Here is a 24,342-nt window from a genome sequence, read left to right as displayed (position 1 = left end):
GATAGCTGTTCAGTCTAATATCATCGAGAACGAGAGTCACAATGCAACCGCAAAATGTGAAAGGATTTTAAGAATTCAAACTTTGCATAGCATCTTTCCTTGCCATAGAGTTCTTGGAAATCGAGTACTCTTTTCCTTCTCTCTGCTGGATTCAGATTTCCTTTACCCCTCTCATGAAACTTATATTATCTTTTTCTAATCTCAATATGAACCAGTCAATGGGCAATAAAGAATTTTGACAATTGTATACGTACATTAAAAAATATTTCAAAAATACGGTTGGTCCAAAAATACAATCGTTTTGGTCACGTGAGGAATCGTCTTTTATATTTATATTTATATTTTAATATAAAAAATGTTTTCTATAGAGATACTTCTCTTTAAAATTTCATCTTTCTTGATGCTGGAATTTTGACAATGTGCTGACCCCTAAGCATCTTTTTATGAGATGTTTTGTGCCTAATTCATGCATGAATTTTAAGGGTTTTCCCATTACCATTTATTTTTAGTGTTGTTATGAAAAAATTAAAAAATAAATTAATTAATTGATTTTTAAGATAAAATCTAAAATTAATTGAAGCATTATTTAAAAAAAATTATTCAAATTTATTATGAAAATAATTCCTGTACATATATAATTTAATATTATATAAAAATTTTATATAGCCAAGAACTGATGTGACCTATTTTCTAGATAAGGTTGCTACATGGTAATACATTGAAAAATTAACAAAAAGTTTTTTTTTTTTAAATGTTTTTTCATTCAAATAAAATTTTGAAACTCAAATCAAATAAAATCTATAATGATTTCATTTTTTTTTTTTCAAACTTATGACATTGCAATCAATCCTCCTAAGAAAACTAGAATTTTATTTATTCTCAAAATAAATAATTAAGAAGTAAGATTAAAGTGAAATGGGTTTTTTATGAAAGGTATTCATAAATAATGTCCCACTAAAATTCAAATTTATGAATATAAGTTTGATTTTAAATGAATTATTTCTTATTTTATTATTTATAAATCTAAATGTTAATTAGGGTTTTTTTTCCCCTTGTAAAATGGCTTTTACAAATTTATTTTTTAGCCAAATTAATTATTTTACTCTTTTTTTTAAAAAAAAAAAGGTCTCTTGAACAAATGTTTTCCACATTCATCCTATTTGTGGCATATAATATGGTATTATAAAAAATCTTTTTTAAAGTGTCATATTTTTAATTTTTCTTTAAAAAAAATTACTGTGGTAGATAATAATAGGTAAAAATAAGTATTAAAATATATATATATATATATATATATATATATATATATATATATATATATATATATTAACAAAAATAAAGTGTAACATGAGTGTGCAATTAACCTATCTACCAATGAAAAGAATTGAAACCTTTAGCCATTGCATAGGCTACGACCCCACTCACCACCTATAGCAGCGGGCAAGGTAAGCTTGCATTCATATGGAGGCTTATAATTGCGGACAGTAATATGCCCTCACAATATGGGATATTAACACCCTTATGGTTCCAGCCATGAGCTGCCGTAGACTTACAAAATTTTAGTTGCGGAATTACGCTTGTGTAGACCCCATTTTGGTGACTGCTATTGCTCCCACTTCTTTTGGCCAAATGGTGGAGTTTTTTAGGAGCACGTGTTGTATTTTGAGAGGCTATTAGAAAGAGGCAGCGTGTCTGTTAATGGAGGCAGTGATTTTCTAAAGAGGCAATCAAGGGAAGACACGTAGCAAAGACTGTTGGAGGGACACCAGGAGTTTCGTGAGGGGCAAGAAACGGGGAGGAAAAAAAACTGGAGAGGGGAAAAAAACAGAGGGATTGGAGAAAAAAATGAGAGGGAGCCATTTTTTTTAGGCAGGAACTAGAGAGAGCAGCTAGAGAGAGGGAATGAGAGATTCTCATTTTGGTACTGTGAGAAAAAGAGAGAGCTGAGAGCTGAGGAGGTGAACCTACTGGTTTTTCTGGGTTCTTAGAGAGGTGAGCGAGACAAAAACACAGAGAAAAAGGAAACTGAGAGAGAGCTAGAGAGGGAGATACGGAGGGATATTTTGGGTTTTAGAGTGAGGGGAAGCAGGGAAGGGAGCTATAGTAGGTGAGTTGAGAGTAGCAAGAAGGAGGAGGAAAGCTTATTGATCTTTGGAGGATCAGAGGAGCACTTCAGGTATGGTTTCTTTGCGCATTTCTTATTCATTCTTCCTCATTATCACTGGTCTCTATCATCTCATCCTGCTACTTGAGTATCGGTAGTTTATTTTGTCGCGCATTGAGCTGTGTTGAATCTGAATTTACTTTCATGCTTGCTCTATTTTGGTTCTTTCCTGGTTTCTTGGATTTCTTTGATAAATAGCTGTCATATAGATTTGTTTTTGAGCTCGATTTTTTTATTAATCATGTTACTTCTCCCTGTTTCTTCCACCTATTCTGGATCCTTTGATCAATTCATGAAACAAGATCTAGTTCAATGGCTTGTTTGCTCTTCTTGTGCTATACTCTTGTCTTTTTTTTTTGTATTTCTCTTTCTCTATTCATGGAGGCCATAAGGTCAAAATTTTAAATCCATTGGATATGGGGAGATTGCAAGAGGTAATTGGTTCCGGCCGGTGATGAGCATGTGGTGGCACTTGATCCAGTGGAAGCAACATCCCACTAGAAACAGAGTGCCATGTTCCACTAGACTAGCAACCCATTGTTGAATACCAAACTCTCTCCACTTCCTTCCCGTCTTCATGGCCTTCTGGTGACCCCGTTGAGTACTGTTCGAGATTGTCGTTCACCGGTACATCATTTGTCCCCTTTATTGGACTGCCATTGGCCTGATTTAAAGTAGTTGGGTCTGATTCAGAGCCTTAGGAGAGAATTCTTGGGACTGTTTCTAGCGGGATTTTGTTGACACTTTTGCAGTTGTGAGAAGGTATCTCCGTCGGGCTCATGTGGAGAATCGATTGCTGGGTGCCATGAAGCTAAACATTTGATGTCTAAAGCTGGCAGGCCACCATACAAATAGGAGAAGCAGTTCTTGAATTCCAGACCCCGCATGCATGAATTCCCCATGCATGCTCACCCTTGGCACGCAACCCAAGCAAACTCACACATGTGAAGGAGTTATCTTGAATGTTGAAAAATTGTTTAGGAATACAGCTCTAGCAAATTCAGATGGATGCAGGAGTATTCTTGACCCCTTTCTCGTTGACAAATTGGAAACTCTCACCTGTGCTACATGGACAGAGTCTGATAGTTTTCCTGGCTCTGAGGATAACACTAAGGGCTGGAATCAACTTACAGGGTTCCTCTTTGACAGAGTGATAGAATATTTAGACACAAAATACTGCATGCACTCTGATTTGGGATACAAGGCATGGACTAGACTGCTATGGTGGATGAACAAGGAGAAGAAGGAAAGAGGAATGACTTTGACCATCACACATGCGACTCCAGAAACAAATACTCAAGATGATCTGGACATGCTAAACCATTGATGCAGTGAATAATCTGGAAAATAATGAGTTTCCTAAAGAAAGGCTTGCTCAATATTCTGACAATGGTGGAGATTTTGACTGGTTTGCAATGGTACTTGAAGTATTGTGGTTCGTGTGTATCTTAGGAGAAAACTGGTGTTGGAAAAGGCGCGCGGGGTGGGCTTCTTGAGGAGAGTAGAATAAGTCCTTGTCAGCTGGAGTCTATATATGGTCTTTCATAAAAGTTGGGTCAAGCGGTTAACAAAAGATCTTCTAAATTCCGAAAGAAGGTCAAAGTAGTGGTGCAGCATTTGACACAAAGGGTTCAAACTCAAAGTCCCCTTGCACCCAAACTAGCCTAAGCATAGGTGAAAATAATGATGGTGATCAGTGTACTGTTCCAAAGAATCTCATGTGTTGTTTAGGCTTATGCTGCATTCTTGACTTGTTATGAAATGGTCACTTCACTGAAGAAAGCCTCTTTTACACAGTTTTCTACTGGTGCGATGGAAACTTACAGAAAACCTATTGAGTCCCGTTTGGTGCTGTTGGGCTTTGTGGAGCCTAGTTTTGTTTGATCCGGTTTGACGACCCGACCCGAATAATATTGCATGGCTTTTTTAATGGGAGATTTATTGAGGCCTATTGGGCTCGTTTAGCCCATTGTGGAACCACCTTTTGTAATTAGGGTTTTTTAGTATGGTAGGGTTGCCGTGCTATATATATATAGAGAATATTGTACTCTCTGTATTCTTCCCTGATAATAGTGATATCCCTGCAACTCCATGGACGTAGGCAAATTGCCGAACCACGTAAATACTGTCTTGTGCGTGTGATTATCTTTTCTTTGGGCGTGTGTTTTCTCTATTTTTTGTTTCTCACGGGTTGGGAATTTGGTTTAATTCCCTACAACTAGTATCAGAGCCTAGGGTTAGGTTTGAGTGGGAGCAATGGTAGAGGAAGTAGGAAAGGCATCTGGAATAGAAAAGTTTAATGGCACAGACTTTGCGTATTGGAGGATGCAGATTGAAGATTATCTCTATGGGAGGAAATTGCATCTGCCTCTTTTGGGGACAAAACCTGAGAGTATGAAGGTTGAGGAATGGGCGCTTCTTGACAGACAAGTTCTAGGAGTTATTAGGTTAACTCTGTCTAGGTCTGTTACACACAATGTTGTAAAGGAGAAGACCACAGCAGATCTGATGAAGGCTTTGTCCGGTATGTATGAAAAGTCGTCCGCAAACAATAAGGTGCATCTGATGAAGAAATTGTTCAATTTGAAGATGGCAGAGAATGCATCAGTAGCACAACATTTGAATGAATTTAATACAATCACAAATCAATTATTGTCTGTAGAAATTGATTTTGATGATGAGATTCGTGCTCTGATCATCTTGGCTTCTTTGCCAAACAGTTGGGAGGCAATGAGGATGGCAGTAAGCAATTCTACAGGAAATGAAAAGCTCAAGTACAATGATATACGAGATTTAATTCTGGCTGAGGAGATTCGCCGAAGAGATGCAAGTGAAACCTCAGGATCTGGTTCTGCCCTAAACCTTGAGACAAGAGGCAAAGGTAATAATAGAAATTCAAATCAGGGTAGATCAAATTCCAGAAATTCTAATCAGAACATAAGCAAATCTAGATCAGGCCAACAAGTACAATGCTGGAATTGTGGGAAAACAGGTCACTTTAAAAGGCAATGCAAAAGCCCTAAGAAGAAGAATGAAGATGATTCTGCTAATGCTGTAACAGAAGAGGTACAGGATGCATTACTTCTTGCAGTAGACAGTCCACTTGATGATTGGGTTTTGGATTCAGGAGCTTCGTTTCATACCACTCCACACCGAGAAATCATACAGAATTATGTTGTAGGTGATTTTGGTAAGGTGTATTTGGCTGATGGTTCAGCCTTGGATGTTGTGGGTCTGGGAAACGTCCGGATATCATTGCCCAATGGGTCTGTTTGGTTACTGGAGAAGGTTCGACATATTTCTGACCTGAAGAGGAATCTAATTTCTGTTGGACAACTTGATGATGAAGGACATGCAATACTATTTGTTGATGGTACTTGGAAGGTTACAAAGGGAGCTAGGGTATTGGCTCGTGGAAAGAAGACTGGCACTCTGTATATGACCTCATGTTCAAGAGACACAATTGCAGTTGCTGATGCAAGTACTGATACAAGCCTATGGCACCGCAGACTTGGTCACATGAGTGAGAAAGGGATGAAGATGTTGCTGTCAAAAGGAAAACTACCAGAATTGAAGTCCATTGATTTTGACATGTGTGAAAGTTGCATCTTAGGAAAGCAAAAAAAGGTGAGCTTCTTGAAAACTGGCAGGACACCGAAGGCTGAAAAATTGGAACTAGTACACACTGATTTGTGGAGGCCTTCTCCGGTTGCATCCCTAGGAGGTTCAAGGTACTACATCACCTTTATTGATGACTCAAGTAGAAAGGTATGGGTTTATTTTCTGAAAAATAAATTTGATGTATTTGTAACTTTTAAGAAGTGGAAGGTCATGGTTGAGATAGAAACAGGTTTGAAAGTAAATTATTTGAGGTCAGATAATGGAGGAGAGTACATAGATGGAGGATTCAGTGAGTATTGTGCTGCACAGGGAATTAGGATGGAGAAGACCATTCCTGGGACACCACAGCAGAATGGTGTGGCTGAGCGCATGAATAGAACTCTCAATGAGCGTGCTAGAAGTATGAGGTTGCATGTTGGACTACCAAAAAACTTTTTGGGCTATGCTGTTAACACTGCAGCTTACCTGATAAACCGAGGACCATCAGTTCCCATGGATTTCAGACTTCCTGAGGAGGTTTGGAGCGGTAAAGAGGTGAAGTTTTCACATTTAAAAGTTTTTGGTTGTGTTTCTTATGTTCATATTGATTCTGATGCTCGTAGTAAACTTGATGCAAAGTCAAAAATATGTTTTTTCATTGGCTATGGTGATGAGAAATTTGGCTATAGGTTTTGGGATGAACAAAACAGGAAAATCATCAGAAGTAGAAATGTGATATTTAATGAACAAGTTATGTACAAGGATAGGTCAACTGTAACGTCAGATGTTACAGAGATAGATCAAAAGAAATCTGAGTTTGTCAACTTAGATGAATTGAATGAAAGTACTGTCCAAAAAGGGGGTGAAGAAGATAAGGAGAACGTAAATTCACAGGTAGATTTGAGTACACCTGTAGCTGAAGTTCGCAGATCTTCCAGGAACATTAGACCTCCGCAACGTTATTCACCTGTTTTAAATTATCTCTTGTTGACTGATGGTGGTAAGCCAGAGTGTTATGATGAAGCCTTGCAAGATGAGAATTCAAGCAAGTGGGAGTTAGCCATGAAGGATGAGATGGATTCCCTATTGGGGAATCAGACATGGGAACTGACTGAATTGCCAGTAGGAAAGAAGGCTTTACACAACAAATGGGTATACAGAATAAAGAATGAGCATGATGGTAGCAAACGTTACAAGGCCAGATTAGTTGTTAAAGGGTTCCAGCAGAAGGAGGGCATTGACTACACAGAGATATTTTCTCCAGTTGTGAAGATGTCAACAATTAGACTTGTACTTGGAATGGTGACTGCAGAAAACTTACATCTTGAGCAGTTAGATGTGAAGACAGCATTCCTTCATGGTGACTTGGAGAAAGACCTTTACATGATTCAACCAGAAGGGTTCATTGTTCAAGGACAAGAGAATCTAGTCTGCAAACTGAGAAAGAGCTTGTATGGCCTTAAACAAGCTCCTAGACAGTGGTACAAGAAGTTTGACAATTTTATGCATAGAATTGGATTCAAGAGATGTGAAGTTGATCACTATTGCTATTTTAAGTCCTTTGACAATTCTTATATCATATTACTATTGTATGTGGATGATATGCTTATTGCAGGGTCTGACATTGAGAAGATTAATAATCTGAAGAAGCAATTGTCCAAACAGTTTGCAATGAAGGATTTGGGAGCTGCAAAGCAAATCCTTGGTATGAGAATCATTAAAGACAAGGCTAATGGTACATTGAAGCTTTCATAGTCAGAGTATGTGAAGAAAGTTCTCAGCAGGTTCAACATGAATGAAGCTAAACCAGTGAGCACACCCTTGGGTAGTCATTTCAAACTAAGCAAAGAACAGTCACCAAAGACAGAAGAAGAAAGGGACCATATGAGCAAGGTGCCCTATGCCTCAGCTATTGGCAGCTTGATGTATGATATGGTGTGTACAAGGCCAGACATTGCACATGCAGTGGGAGTTGTGAGCAGATTCATGAGTAGGCCTGGAAAGCAGCATTGGGAGGCAGTCAAGTGGATTTTAAGATATCTGAAGGGTTCATTAGATACATGTCTTTGCTTCACAGGTGCAAGTTTGAAATTGCAGGGTTATGTAGATGCTGATTTTGCTGGTGATATTGATAGTAGAAAGAGTACTACTGGGTTTGTTTTTACTCTAGGTGGTACAGCTATATCATGGGCTTCAAATCTACAAAAGATTGTTACTTTGTCTACCATAGAAGCTGAGTATGTTGCAGCAACTGAAGCTGGAAAGGAGATGATTTGGCTACATCGTTTCTTAGATGAATTGGGTAAGAAGCAGGAGATGGGCATTCTACACAGTGACAGTCAGAGTGCAATTTTTCTTGCCAAAAATTCGGCTTTTCATTCAAAGTCGAAGCATATACAAACAAAATACCACTTTATCCGTTATCTTGTTGAAGATAAACTGGTAATACTTGAGAAGATTTGTGGATCTAAGAACCCAGCAGACATGTTGACTAAGGGTGTCACTATTGAGAAGTTGAAGTTGTGCGCAGCTTCAATTGGTCTTCTAGCTTGAGGACAGGAGGATGAGTTGTAGGGATGAGGGATTGTTTCTTGGAGGATAGCGGTTTGATGTTGGTGATTGGACTAGTCTCCAAGTGGGAGATTTGTTGGGCTTTGTGGAGCCTAGTTTTGTTTGATCCGGTTTGACGACCCGACCCGAATAATATTGCATGGCTTTTTTAATGGGAGATTTATTGAGGCCTGTTGGGTTCGTTTAGCCCATTGTGGAACCACCTTTTGTAATTAGGGTTTTTTAGTATGGTAGGGTTGCCATGCTATATATATATAGAGAATATTGTAGCCGCCATGTAGTACTCTGTATTCTTCCCTGATAATAGTGATATCCCTGCAACTCCGTGGACGTAGGCAAATTGTCGAACAACGTAAATACTGCGTGTGATTATCTTTTCTTTGGGCGTGTGTTTTCTCTATTTTTTGTTTCTCACGGGTTGGGAATTTGGTTTAATTCCCTACAGGTGCAATGTGAGAAAACTGGCAATAATATGCATGAGGAAATAATTAAAATCTCAGAGGAGTTTTGCAAGATGCCACACCACCAAGCTCAAGTGCTGTCCTCCATTCCCACCATATTCAGTTTCACTCATCACCAAGCCCGCCTCTCCCACTTCCTCCACCACTCACTTCCTACCAGCTTCTTTTCCATCCTACCTGTCTGCATGACATGCGTGCACAACCACCCAAAACCTTTCCAAAACCCTCCCTTAGAGTCCTTCCCCCTCGAACCCAAATCTCAAGCCAAACACTCCTTATTCCTATCCAACCCAGCTCCATTTTTTCCACCCAACATGTACCCTCGAATGCCACCCAGCTTCGGTCCCCCAACACCACCAATTTTCGCCACCCACTTCCCATTTGCTCCACCACTCATATCCTCATCCTTCATACCCACCACTAACAGCTTGTCCCATACAAACCCACCATTCCCCCAACCTACATACCCACTAAGCTCATCACCATACCTTCAGTTTATCCCACATCACCATGCTCACCAATCACTCTTCACGTCCCCATCTTACATGCCTACTGGGATTAATGACAAGTCCATCTGCAACTATGTGCATAAGGAAGCTGAAAGCGTTTCAATTGGTGTGGTTAAAGTGCAATTTTCAGTGAAGATGAGTTGTCAGACAAGTCATACTGGCTTGTTTTGGGCTGGATATTTCTGGCCAGTTGACCAAGCAGAAAGCAGCTGCTCAACAGTTAGCGATGTTTGTTTCCATGTCCTTACCGAGGCTTGCTTCGTTGAAGTCTCCTTGTTCAGGTCCTTGTTGGATTACTTTGAAAATACATGCAAATCTGTGGGAACCACCCAACCATGGATTTGCATAGAAAATTGAGTTGATTGGAGAATCATCTCATCCGAATTCATCCACTGATCAGATTGGGAACAATGGAGTATTCCCTATGGTTAGCAGAGGCTTCAGTTGATGAAAATAGGAAAGCCTGCTTTGGGTAGGAACCATTAATCTTGCTTTGATGAAAGGCGCTACAGCAACAGCTGATTTTGAGAGATACTTTCCTGGTACATTAGTGCAGTTGTCTTTGGAAGGCCATTCCAGATGTGTGAATCCAGAGAGGGAGTTGAAATGCCTATATGGAGAATTGGAACAACACTGACACCACCATCACTAGCAGAATCTCTTCAGCTCAAAAACATGCAAATGGCATTTTTGAATATTTCAGGGATCTAGGCTATTATAATGGGAACCAGCTCTCTTCTGTTGCGGCTCTAACAAAGGAACTAAATAATTGAGGTGAAGTTGTTGACGGGCATCAGATGCTCTGGCAAAAGGGTGCTCATGCTCTGGAAGATGTTGAGCCCTTCCAATGAAGTTCCTGGTGGGGTTTATGAGGATTTGGCATAATTTAAGGGCACATGTAGGAGAAGTTTTGATGGTACAGAATCTAAAATTTCCAGTTTCAAACAATGGGATGTTAAGAGGTTTTGGTTTTGTGAACTTTGAGAGTCCAGAAAATGCCAAACTAGCGCTGGGAGCTGTAAATGGATCACCACTTGGTGAGAAGGTTCTGTATATAGCAAGGGCATAGAAGAGGGCAAAATCCAGATGAGGGTTTAGCATAAGATACAGCAATGCAGTCTCTTTGCACCCCAGACCCTATTCTTACATGGCATGCATGGACACCTTTTGGTGGGTCAGTTTTCTAAAATCCATGCCATCTTCTTAATTCTTTATTCTTGCTTTCAAAGACTGATTTTCAAAAGTCCAGTTTTCAAATAATTTTAATTCTACAACTTTTCATTCTTTCTTAGGGTTTTGGGTCACCAAAAATCCCGATTTTAATAAACTTGCTGCCATTTTCCTTCTGGCATGCACTTTGACAAATTTTCTTTAATTTTCAAATAATCTTCATCACTGCTCTCATTCTCTTTTTCTTTCCCTTTATTCTTTTTATTTTCTTTCTTTAACTTTCCACAATGTTTCTTGATATGCCCCTTCTTACCACAATGGCAATACTCAACATTAGCAAATCTATCCTTAGACTTACTTCTACTGTTTTCCCTATTCTTCAAACCCCTCCTCTTGTTTCTCCCCCGTGCCTCAATAACTAGCACATTTGACTATGAGGAGGAACGTTGTGACTTTCTTCTCATCTCTTCATTTAGAACACTGCTCTTAGCAATTTCCATTGTTATCTCACTATGTGGAGTTGAATTAGACAATGACATTCTAAATGTCTCCCAAAAATCTGGCGAAGTGCCTAAAAGCCATAAACCTTGTACTTGTTCATCAAATTTTACCCCCACTACAGCCAACTAATTTATCAAACCTTGGAATGTATTCACGTGATCGATCATAGGAGTATTCTCACGATATCTCAAAAGAATCAACTGTTTCATCAAATACATTTTGTTGTTTTCGGTCTTCTGCGCATACAACTTTTCAAGTTTGATCCACAATGTATGTGCATTCTTCTCACCACTAACATGGTTTAGCACATTGTCATCTACCCATTGTCGAATATACTCACACACCTACCTATGAAGCAATCCCCATTCCTCATCAGTTTTGTCAACGGTTTTTCCTTTCGGCAAACACAGGGTGATGGTAACCCTTCACATATAATAAATCCTCCATTTTATCCTTCAACAAGCATAATTTGAGCCATTTAAGCTCATCGTTCTATTTGCATTAACATCCATTCTTCAACACAACACAAGCAACCAAAGCTTTGATACTACTTTGTTGGGAGAAAGTTCAACACAATATCACAATTAAAATCAACCATAGATGCACCAAAAAAATTTAATGTGGAAAACCTCCTTAATGTGAGGAGTAAAAACCATGGGACCGAGTCCACTCAAAAAGGCTTCACTATCAACCAATGTGAGAGTACAGAATCTATCCCAACATTAATAGGGACCATCAACAACAACAATCATTAAGAAAAAAAATTCTTAGCTTCACAAACACAAACACCAAATAATAATAAAGTATAAAATATCACAAATTCGGTGTTCTATTCAGGTATGCTAACCTATTCAGAAAACTCCAATCAACGATCTAATCATTCAGATTGAAGAACCATGAGTGTTGAATCTCCTGTTAAAATTTCACCTCAATTAGACCAGGGATCAAAGAGATATCACACTTTGATGAAGATTGCACAGAATCGAGATATTCTCCTCTCCTTTTCCATCCTTCGTTGTTCGAATGATTATAAATTATAGCCGACTACTCTAATCAATGATCCAATCGACTAAAATCAAGAGAGATAAGAGACAAAGCTACTATTCAAATTTTAGAACCATCCAATGGTGCAAAAAATATATCAAGAAGATTGATCAAAATTGCCCTAAAGCGATTCTATTTTCGACCAATTTTGTTTAGGTGACTATAAAATAAAATAGACAACTCCGATCAACGATCCCACCATCCAGAATGAAGAGCTACAAGTGATGAACCAAATAACCAATTTTGGCTTAAACAGACCATAGATCATGAAGATTTATCACTTGGATGAAAACGACTCTTTCACACTTTTCACTTTCTTCTTCTTTCTCTCAAAATCATCTACTGCACTCTTCTCATTTTGTATTCTGAGAACTAAATCCTTTTTGGGGTTCTCGAAAAAATCCTACGCCAAAAGACAAAAATATCCATATCATATATGTTTTATTGGGTTTGACATATGTGGATCATCCTCCACATGACCCAACACTAGAATGGTGCATTTTCCTCATGTACATTTTTTTTCTTTTCTCTTCAATACTACTACACAGAGAAGAAATAGGAGCTCTTGCAACTTTCCCCAAAGCCATGATTAATATATCTTCCATTGCAATTCCCCCCAAATTTATGGGAAGGGCTGGCAACACTAGAGTCAACATTGCCTGTTGTTGCTTTCTTCCACTCTTTTAAAAAAGACATTAACAAATGATGATCCTATACTATTATCTTAAGATATTCCTTACCCTTGCATTTGCATAGTATCTTTCCAAAACTGCTCTTTTATCAAGTGTCATTAAAAAATTACAATTTTCATCCGCAACTCATTGCTCACATACCTTTTTCTAAAGACACACCTACTCTTTTTCTTTTCTTTTAAAAAAAAAAATCATTAATAATTTCTTTAATGGTCAATTGTTAATGAATAGTCATATTTATCATTTTTCTTTAATATGAATACCAGCTTTATAATAAAAACATGAGTAGCATATTTTTCTTTATCAAAAAAGAGTGACAATATTTTAGTACATAGTATAAGACATGGATATGAATATTTCATAAATTCATAAATTATAACTTTCACTAAAAATAAGTAGAAAATTAAAAAAAAATGATAATGCATAAAAATATTTTATTAAAACAAGCACAATCCATTTTTTTTTATTTTAAATATGTAAATTACCTTAGTTTTTACATTAGAAGTAAACATTTATTAATTGCTTATGCGATATTTTGGAAAATGAAAGAAATTCTGCCATCAACTGAATATATTATTTAGCTCTAAATAATTTTTAAAAGTTACTAAACTGTTTAATAAGCGTAATGCATTGAGTCTTAATTGATTTGGAATCTGCTTACATAGACACTTATAGTTAGTACTGTAAAGGGAAAATAAATATCAATATTTTAAGTCAAGAGACTCATAAAAAATTCAAAGCATTATACCTTAACTTATAGTTTATTTGCTTAATGAAAAAATTAGAGAAGTATAATATATAAAAAAGAAACTTATATAATCATTCTAAACTAAGTTTAGTTTAGGAAATTTAAGTATTAATGGGATTAATTTTTCAGTTTTTAATCATTTTTAAAAATTATTCAACTTATTAAATATTTAATAAATTAAGTCTTGCTTGATTTAAAATCTACCACCCCGTTAAAAAATTGTGAAAGACTTATTAACCCCTTCAAAAAGTTATAATGAGTGTTTCATGATCAAAGTAATATTTATTTGAGGATGATATAGTGCATGCATGAACAATGGGTAGTGTACACTTATTTCTTTAATTAAGTTTAAACTATTAGTGTATGTGTTTGATTGAACCCTATGTGTATTTATTTGTACCTATATTTCATTGAATTTGTCCATATTTTCTTAGTTAACAAATAGAGTACTCTAAATAAAATGAATTGATTTGTTGCATTGTTTAATGAGTCTAATAATTTTTAAAAATAATTTTGATTTAATTAAAATTAGAAATTTACAAATCAAAGTTTATCCACAATATCTATGCGTATTTCTCCTTATGTATAACTATATATACTTTCTTTAAAAATTTTAATCATTAAAATGAACTCAAAATCAATTGAAACTTAATGTTTTAGATTTGTGAATGAGTCCACTAATTTAAAAAATAATTTAGATTTACAAAATTAATTCCATTGATGAAAAAATTCCTTAACTAAATGCATCCAAAATGCCCTAACAGTAATAAGTTGGTATATATATGTGCATATAGGAAAAAAAAAACCATAGTTTATTTTCATATTTACAAAAAACAAATTGCATTTCTTTTCGGCTTCTCTAAATAAAATATTATTAACTGTTATATTATTACTCATAGCATATCCATATTTTATAATATTTAGTAAAGTAATATAATTATTTTTTTTAACAAAGAAATATATTTTATGTTTTTATTATTTAGTAGCATCTTTTACACAAGTTATCATTATTTTATTCTTTGAAAATAATATTACTCTTTTAAAAACATTATTATTCATTCATTTTTTGTTATAAGGGACTTCTCAAAGATGGTTAGGAGGGCATAAGTGGGATGTTAAAGGATATAAATCAAATTCAAGAAAAGATAGGAAGGGTAAGCAAAAAGCATGACAAACTTTTTAGAGTGGGTCTCAACTTCAACAACATAGCTAATAATATGACACCCGAACCCGAAGGCTATGGAGGCCTCTGTCATTTCACATATAAACCCATAGAACCCAACATATGAGTGTGATTAATTAACAAATCCAAAACTTAAATATATATATATATATATATATATATATATATATATATCTCTATCTCTTAAACCCTTGGATAAAAATTCTAGAAATCATAATCGAATTCAATCTTAGGTTAAGAATCTTAAATAAAATCAAATTTAAAGCAGTTTTTAATATAAACACCCTAAAATAATAGAGAATAATAAACTCAACTACTTAATAAAGAAAAATAGTTCATGAGATTTGAATTCTTTTACATAAATTAATTTATAGGTAAACTCATTTAATTCAATAATAAAATTCAATTTCTTTAGAAAATTCAATAATTTCAATTTGAAGATAGAACCAATTAAATATACTTTGCATAATTAATTCATATTCAAAAATTTTTTATAAACAAACATTTTATTCTGGTCCCTCATAATATCACAATGCCCAAATAGTGGGACTTGATCTAAGTGACTAACCTCAAATTATTCCTCTTCTTGATGAATGGAATGGTTTCCAATTAATGGTATAACAAAGACTAATAACACCCTTATTAGCTAGGGTTACACTACATCACTATCCTAATCAAGGGTAATAAAGGTCAATAACTTAACCCTTATTGACCCAGGTCATTGATATCCAAAGTTTTCATAATTATTTTAATTAATTGAAAAAGATAAAATTCGTTTGCATAACAATCAAACAAAGATGATATTCCCCATTTATTTTATGAACCAATGAACAAATCAGCATGTATAAGAAAATATCACTTAAAACTATTTTAGGGAATTCAAATATTTTGATACCTTAAAAAAAACATATGATAACAAATAGGGAATTATAAAATAACTCATTGCATTATTAACTCCTATCTTGAAAGAATCACTCAAATTCTTAAAAGAATTAATTCACACCTTTAAATTATAGAACACAGTAAATACTAAAATTTTCTTCTAATTCTTTGAATCAAAGTTCTCTTAAAAGAATTAATCCACAACTTTCAATTGTAGAATACAATAAATACTAAAATTTCTTCCTTCTAACTCTTTGTTATAATTCACATTGTTATAATTCAGAGAGACCATAAGAAGTTAAAGATAATGGGCAATTAAAGGGACCAAAACTATTGATCTTCTTTCACTCCTCTTTTTTTTTTTTTTTTTAATACATGAATATTCCTAAAATCAATGTCGGTATTTGGGGCTGCGAGGAATTTTCTTTTGTTACCACTTGTATTTGGGGCATATATAAGACGGATCGCACATTTTTTCACCTCATGGGATGCCCCTGATAGACTAAAATAAGCCTTGATGTGCTTGAACCTGGCACAGATAGACTTTGATTTCACAAATTGAGTGCGAGGTTGATACACCATCCACACGTGGTCCGTCTCAACAACTCTGTCTCCACTGTGTGTCCAAGAGATGGAATGACTAAAATAAGGTCCTTCCCTGCATTCAAAATTACAGCAAATCCCACCAGGCCGCTGAATAGTTTCGCCCGCCTCAAGTGCAAACACGCCACATAGAGCAATCCCCAATAAGTTATCGTCAAGCCAATCTGGAGGCAGGGTTGCTGAAACTGAAGCTCCCATATTCTCATGCCAGGCCCACTTTGGAATCCTACTTCCAGGAATCAAAATACTGTATCCTATTTCTGGAAAAAGTTTCTGCACCATGCATTTTATAATGTTAATATAATAATACCATTCAGAGAGAGAGAGAGAGAGAGAGAGAGACCTGATGAAGTTTCTCTAATGCCATTGCCACATGATCCTGATATAGTCCGGAGCAATTCCATAGCATGAATTCCACAGGACGAAGCCAAGTGGAAACCAACCAGTGTTGTGGGCTTATTATCCGAGATGGAGTCGGTAAAGACATCAGGGATGTGCAATCACAGGCATCTAATAATTTTATGCTTGGTGGAAGCTTCGGAATTTTTTGAAGTTGCTCACACTGCCTCACCAAAAGAACTTTCAGATTAGAAAGTTTACTGATGTCTGCAGGTATGCTAACCATATAGTTTCTGCTGAGATTTAATACTTCCAGACGCTCCAAGTGGCAAAGCTTGTTATCGATTGTTCCTTCCATTCAATTGCAGTCACTTAGATCTAAATTTTCTATGAAGTGTAGACCTGACAAAGAAGGCAACTGCAAACCAATCCCATCTGAATTTTTTCTATGCAGTAACCTGTATATAAGGGATGAGATCCAGAAGTTAGATGTTGATCCTTTGCATCCACTAAATGATAACTCTGTAAGGTTTGTCAAATGAACAAGTGAGATAGGTGGTTTTGTTATGGCAGTTCCATCAGCTTGAAGCCTTCTTAAGCATTGCAACATTCCCAGGTCCTCTGGCAATCTGTTGAGTTTTGAACAACTAGAAACAATGAGGGTTTCAAGAGATTTCAAATCACAAATGCTATTTGGAAGACTCCTGAGGTCTTTGCATTTCCTCAGATTCAGTAACACAAGACCTTTGAGATGAAGAATTGAACGGGGCAGCTCTCTTATAGACGTTCCATCTAAAAGAAGCTTTTCTAAATGTTCCATAACTTCCGTGATTTCTGGAAATCTCTCTAGTTTTGAACAGCCAGAAAGGATAAGAGTTTTAAGGGATTTCAAAGCACAAATTCTGCCAGGAAGGATCTTAAGGTTTTTGCAGCTTTTCATATTTAATAAAACAAGCCCTCGGAGATACCCAACCGATGAGGGAAGTTCAATGATAGCAGTGGCTTCCAAATTAAGCTCCAATAAAGACTCCATATTGGCTTCGATGTCTGGAAACTTCTCAAGTCTTGAGCAGCCAGAAAGGTTAAGAACTTTAAGAGATTCCAATCCAGTGATTCTGGGAAAACAGTGAAGCATTTTGCAGTTTCCCAAATTCAACGTCTTAAGATTTTTCAGCCTAGCAATTGATGGGTGCACCTTATGCAAACTTGTACAACCATCAAGATTTAGTGTCTCCAGAGATGGTGCACCAGACACGTCCGGACATTCAACCAGGCATGGAGAGTGACTGAGATCCATGACCTTCAAATTTTCAAGACACTGTAACATAAAAATAAAATAAAAATTGTTGAATAAATTTTCTTGGAAGAACTTCAAAATTTATTGAGAATAAGTAGTGATCATACCTTGTTCCCTTTCCAAAGGTGTTTTAAGCTGCTATGCTTCAAAGTGATTTGAACCAGTTTCTTACCATCAAAATTTGAGGGCAACGATTCCAAACTCCATCCATCCCAATGAAGATATCTTAATTCATAGGAAGGAAATTTGAATTCTTGAGGGAGGTGCACTGTGTTAGAACCATATGATGAAAGTCCATCCCAATAGACCCTGAGGAGTCTTAAGTTTTGTCATATTTTTAAAAGCTCTAGTCGTAAACTGTATTTCTATTGATGCCGACATATCAAAGGATATTCCTTGGATTGCCTTTGTCCACTAAAACCAACAACAGGGGATAAGTGAAGCACAAAATGCTTAAAATCATATACATAAGCAACTTCTTTAAGTGAAATTAAATGCCTTAAAAGTTTAAATAAGTTCAGGCACTTGGCTCTTACCGTATTTTGTGTCAACACAGCATGGACATCTTCATGGATTCCACAATCTACTCCATTTGCCAGGTCTTCCAGGAAATTCTTCCTTAATGATTTCCCAACCCATTTTTTGCATCAAATCATGCATTTCTATCTTGTTGTCTAAAATACTAATGAGAGAACGATCTTTGAGAACTTTCATTCCATTTGCAGAGAAGTTGCAACTATCAAGTATTCTTCCAACAGAATCTGAGTCCTTCCCTCTGAAGAAGCATGCAATATCAAGGAATAGATCCTTTTCTGTGCTATCCAGTCCATCGAAACTTACTCTAAGCATTTGTTGGATTCTCCTGTCCCCTACTGTTTGTTGCTTAAGCAGTGCATTTTCCCATGCAAGCTCCGTCTTGCCACGCAGGAAAAGTCCCAGAACTTTAAGAGCTGCCGGAAGTCCATCACAGTAATTTAATGCATGTCCGGAGAGCTCCCAAAAACCTTCGTCAGGAAAGTCTGCCTTGAACACATTCAAACTAAACAGTTGAAGAGCTTCCTCAACTTTTAATTTCTGAACCTCATATAATCCATCAACTCCATACCCATCTAGTAAATGTTTGTCTCTCGTTGTTATGATAATCCTACTACCTGAACCAAACCATTGATGGCTCCCTGCCAACAATTCTAATTGAGTCAAAGCACTAACATCATCGAGAATGATAAGAACCTTTCTAGAGAAAAGTGTCTTCTTTATCAAGCTAATGCCTTCATGAATGTTGCTTATGTGTACAAAATTTTCCCGTAGGATATCTGCTAGAAGTTGTCTTTGTAGTTCAAGCAATCCATGCCTTTCCACTGCCTCTGCAACATGTGGCAAAAAGCTAGCATCTTCAAATTGATGAGCAATTTGGTTGTATATTCCTTTGGCGAGGGTAGTCTTGCCTATTCCAGCAATTCCATATATTCCTATAATGCGAACATCATTTGACTCCATACATAATAGTGACGACATTTCTTCCAAACGGGAATTGATTCCTACCAGATGGTCATCAATAGTTAAGAGTTCAGGATGACTGATCAGCTTTTTGGAAATGTGTCGAACAATTCCTTTAATAATCTGAGATTCGTACCTGCCAAATAAAAAGCACAATATACGAACCACAAATTAATTGTAAGAAAGGCAGGGAAAAAATTAAAATGATGATGTTTAATTTCAATATTTGTCATGCTATCAATTGATTTATCCTAATGCCTAATTCTGATCAATATTACTATCATGGAGACAAACTCAAAACGCATATGACTAACTGGAATGGGCAGAGCACATATATATCCAAAAGAATTGATGTTATATATATGTATATATATATTTCCCTTTGAGGCTCTCTTTATGAAATAAATAAATAACAATATATTGGACTCTATATTTTTTCCTTGATCATATTTTCAACTTTTTTTTTTTTTAATAAATGATGAGGAGCTTTTGATAATGCAAGAAATTTTAAAATAATTTCTATTATATTTGATTTTCGTTTCTATTCTTCATTGCCTTTAATTTTCTTGACAATTTCCATTTGAATAGTGGATCCTGTCCTTGAAGGTAAGGATCATTTCAACCCACGAGAGTTTGTTTAATGATGTGATTTAAAAACACTTTTCTTTTTTTGATGATAAAAAACTATTTTAAAAAATTTATGGTTGGCTTAGAAGTCATTCTCTAGATATTGTTTTCAAAAATAAGTTGAAATAAATAATAATTTTCAAGGAACCCGTAGAAGTTATTTTCACATGTTTATAAAAACAAAAAAAAAAAACATGGAGAAATAATTTTATTAAACCAATAAAAGGCACATAAGTATGATGTGATCTCTTTCTTCTTTGATTCTTTCTTCACCAATAAATATCAAAATTCTTTAAATATGATTTATTTCTTAATTATATGTGCTTTTTTGAATTTTCTTTAACTTCTTAAATTTTTAATTAGATAAAAAAATTTCAAATCAAATAATACTTAATACATATGATTTACTAATTTTTAAAAATAATTTAAAACTCAAAAACCAATCCAATTAGTGTTAGAAAGTTAGTGAACTCAATCTAATTGACATCAGAAATTCACATACTAATCTTCATTATGAATTACTTTGTTAGTTTCTCTTTTACATATGAATATATGTTTGTTAATTTTTCTTTTTTACTAAGTAAATAAATTTCAAATCAAATGAAACTTTATGTTTTTTATTTAAAATTCACATACTAAACTCTATGTTTTGCTAATAATTTAAAACTTAAAGTAATTACTTAATTAATATAATAAATTTGTGGACAAAAATTAGTTTACAATCATTTTATTCTTTCCCTTCTACACAGAACCATAATTTTTTTTTTAAAATTTCTAACTAAACAAACATATTTCAAATCAAACAAGATTTGATGCATTGGATTCATTACCAAGTTTATTAATTTTTTTTAGAATAATTTAAAATTCAAAACACAGCACAATTGCTAGTGGAAATTCACAAACTTAAATTGGTCCAAAATGAATATTTTATTTTTCTCATACAAAACTATATTTTTATGAGTTTTATCACTAGAAAAATGGATTTTGAATAAAATAAAACTTAATTTCTTGAACTTATTAATGAGTTTAATAATTTTTAAAAATAATTTAAAATTCAAGAAATTTTCAAATCACTATAAAAAATAACCAAAACTAATACATAATAAGTTTTGACTTTATTATTTCTTCTAAGCACCTAATTATATTTTTTGAATTTTATCACTAGGTAAATAGATTCTAAATCAACCGAGACTTAATGTTTTAAATCTTTAATAAATCTTCTTACTTTTAAGATAATTTGAAATTAAAAAAAATGATCTAATTAATTGTAGATTAAACCAAAACTAATCCAAAATACTATGTACATAAGTGAATACTAAAGGTGTAGATGTAATGAAAAACTTTGCATATTTAAATATTAAAAAAATATTTAAATTTATTTATTTTTATTTATTTTAAATAAACTACTATGAATTTAAAATTATTATATTTTTTTTGAATAATAAATCCATTATGCTTTAGAAAGATGTTGAGATCCAGATTTTTATAATATATATTAAAATACTATCATTTTATATATATATATATATATATATATATATATGAAAAAGATTTTAATACTAAAGTACTAAAAATGATTTGTTTTTAAATTTATTTGTAATTATAAAACTATTAGTACTGAATAAAATATGAATTCAATTTCATTAATATTATATATAAATTGAATTAACAAATTTTTTGACAAAATTTAAATAGTAAATTTATTTTTAAAAATAATTTATCCAAATGAGTATTTTTTTTTTTTTATTTGTTGAAAAGTGATTTTAAAAGCAAGTTATCAAGTACCATTGTTTTTGAAAAATACTAAAAAATATGGTATTTGTTCTTTAATTTAAAAATATATTTTAAAAATAAGTATAAAAGTACAGTGCTAAACCGATCTTAAAATTTGAATATGTACAAAGCATATAGGAGGTGAGCAATCAGGAATACAAAGAATTGACTAAGATTCCATTAAACAGTTTTTTTTCAAGAAGCACTCAAAGTAAATTTTTAATTTTTTTAAAATGGTTAAATTTTTGTTCAAAAACATTTTTTTTTTTTCAAGTCTGCTTTCTAAACTCACTGCCAAAATTAGTCATGCTTTTAGGATTTAAAAATTAAACTCAGTTCCAACATTGAAAATCAAACATGAATATCGTTGATTAATGAAAGATTAATTGAGAATTCAGATATTATAAATGAATGAGAGCAACTGAAACGGAAGAGATGGAGTAGTTACATACCCATGCTCCACATGCCATCCAGCCAGAGAGCCAGCTTTCGTCAGTGCCGCCTTCCATCTCTGCACCCTCTCCTCAGCGACTTCTCCGTATCCTGCAAATGCTTCTCCAAAACTGCCCCTTTGTTTCCGCACATCAGACGGATCCACATGGTAGAAAACTGGTAAAACTAATTGTCCCTTTTCCATGGACTGCATGATCTTATCAAGCTCATCCAAGCACCATTTTGAATGAGCATAGTTTTTCGAAAAAACGACAACAGAAATACTTGAATCTTCAATAGCTTTCAAGAGTGAAGGTTGAATCTCTCCTCCTCTTTCAAGTCCTTCATCATCTCTGAAGGTGCGAATACCCGTCCGTCTCAACTTTTTATAAAGATGATCCGTAAAATTGAAACGGGTGTCTTCGCCTCTAAAGTTCAAAAAGACATCCCAACGCCATGGAAAAGGAGGAGAGAGAGTTGATCTAGTTAAGCTTCTCTTTCTCTTTGGAGCCATAGTCGGGGACGTTGTTTGTCCAAAATTACAGAGACACTCAGGAAATTTTTGGGTTGTTAAGTGTCAAAAACTCAAAATTTCAAGAGAGTCAGAAGATTTATCCCTCTACCTTCTAAAATTGGAACTTCCTCCCATCCTCCGACCAACTTTAATCTTCATTTTTTCTTTTTAAAAAACGCGTGTCTTGGTCAAAAAGAAAAAACGTGTGGGGACGCTGAATGGGGCAAAATCCTCTCTTAAACGACTACATCGTTTTAAAAAACGAAAAAACAAAGAATTAAAACAGATGAAATAATCCCGCTAACCTCCTACAATTCCATAATTACCCCTTAGGTGACCCCCCTTTTCCCTGTTAGGGACAATTTTACTCAAGGTCTTACTTAAATACCATTATTGGTTTGAAAATTTATCAAATATCATAATTATTTTGAATTAGAAGGGAGTTCAGTGAAAAATCAAATAAGAAGGATTTGAGAGATGTGTGATGAAAATTTCAAATCAATAAAAATTAAATGTATTTAGTTAAAACCTTATAAAGAGTCTATAAAATTAACTTTTTTTAACTATTTTAGAATGGCGATATAAGCCAACCCTCTTTTTTGTCAAATCCATGTAAAAAAAATATTGAGTTTGCCCTCTTCCATTAAAATAATATTCTAAATTTATTATTATTATTATTATTATATAAAGTATAACCTCTTTTTAATTTATTTGAATATATTTATAAATAAAAAATCTGTTTGGCTCTTTATGAAAAATATAAATAATTTTGAAATATTTATAATTTTATTAAATGTCTGGAAATGAATTTTAGCTAAATAAAGGATAAAATGCTGTTTTATTATTTTCTCATCATGTGATTAATTGGCAGTTGAAAAAATAGTGAAAAAAAAATAATAACAAAATACTAGAAAGGACAGTCTTCTATTTTGTAATAAAATAATGAGATTGAATTCTCAATATCAAAAAACCCCTCTGATGTTACTAAAATTATATTGTTAGATAATTATATACTTTTGTAAATATAAATATTATCCATTTATTTATCAAATTATAAAAATATTATTATTATAGTGAATAAGTTTCCTTATTTATTTCAAACTTCATAAAATAAATCATAAATTAAAAAAGAAAAAACAGTTCATCTTTTCCTATCCATTTATTTATCTATATATGTGTGTGACTATGAATATATTTATTTGGATTTCTATAATGTGGAAGAGCATGTTTGAAGACTCTTTCTTATATTTTCGTCAGGGTGGCTGAAATGATCCGAGAATTGCGTTTATCAATGTTTAGATGATGATATTTGGTGAGGTTTGGATGGTGATGGTGATGGTGATGTTACTCGACAATAGAGAATCCACATCTCAACATCAGGAGCAAAGGTAAGTTCTCATCGCATGCTTTGCTTGATCTCCACCAAGTGCCCATCTCATTAAACAAATGGGTTAGATGATAAACTATATTTAATTCCCGTATTTGTGAGCCCAAAGGCAATCCTTGAGTCCAGAATAGAAAAATAAGGTTGCTTCAAACGTAAAGTTATTGCTAACGACCGTTTCTTTAGGAATATTTTTTTTCTGACAAGTGGGTCTCTATATATTAAGAGATTAGAAAACAAAATAGAATGGGTTGGAGACCATTGGATATGCTTTTGTCCTCTCCAATCAAGAGAGGGTTAGTCATGGGGCTCAAACTTAATGGCTATATCATAAGATTGGCTGTATGGAAG

At 34.2% G+C, this 24,342-nt stretch overlaps 2 protein-coding genes across 2 annotated transcripts; both read right to left on the bottom strand.

Moving 5' to 3' along the window:
• Positions 1-15,673: 15,673 nt before the first annotated feature.
• LOC104877293 (disease resistance-like protein DSC1) lies at positions 15,674-17,773 on the bottom strand. Its single transcript, XM_059734839.1, has 2 exons — positions 16,472-17,773; positions 15,674-16,401 (listed from the first exon to the last, which is right to left on the bottom strand). Exon 1 carries the CDS (start codon positions 17,762-17,764, stop codon positions 16,826-16,828), a length of 939 nt encoding a protein of 312 aa, XP_059590822.1. The 5' UTR covers positions 17,765-17,773; the 3' UTR covers positions 15,674-16,401; positions 16,472-16,825.
• Positions 17,774-18,309: 536 nt separating this feature from the next.
• LOC132252573 (disease resistance protein RUN1-like) lies at positions 18,310-22,607 on the bottom strand. Its single transcript, XM_059734566.1, has 2 exons — positions 22,114-22,607; positions 18,310-19,397 (listed from the first exon to the last, which is right to left on the bottom strand). The coding sequence occupies exons 1-2, from the start codon at positions 22,605-22,607 to the stop codon at positions 18,332-18,334; spliced, it is 1,560 nt and encodes a 519-aa protein (XP_059590549.1). The 3' UTR covers positions 18,310-18,331.
• Positions 22,608-24,342: the final 1,735 nt, after the last annotated feature.

The sequence above is a fragment of the Vitis vinifera genome, chromosome 18 (genome assembly GCF_030704535.1).
Source record: "Vitis vinifera cultivar Pinot Noir 40024 chromosome 18, ASM3070453v1".
Lineage (NCBI taxonomy): Eukaryota > Viridiplantae > Streptophyta > Magnoliopsida > Vitales > Vitaceae > Vitis > Vitis vinifera.
The sequence above is the reverse complement of the archived record's forward strand: the minus strand, read 5'-3'. Positions and strand labels throughout refer to the sequence as shown.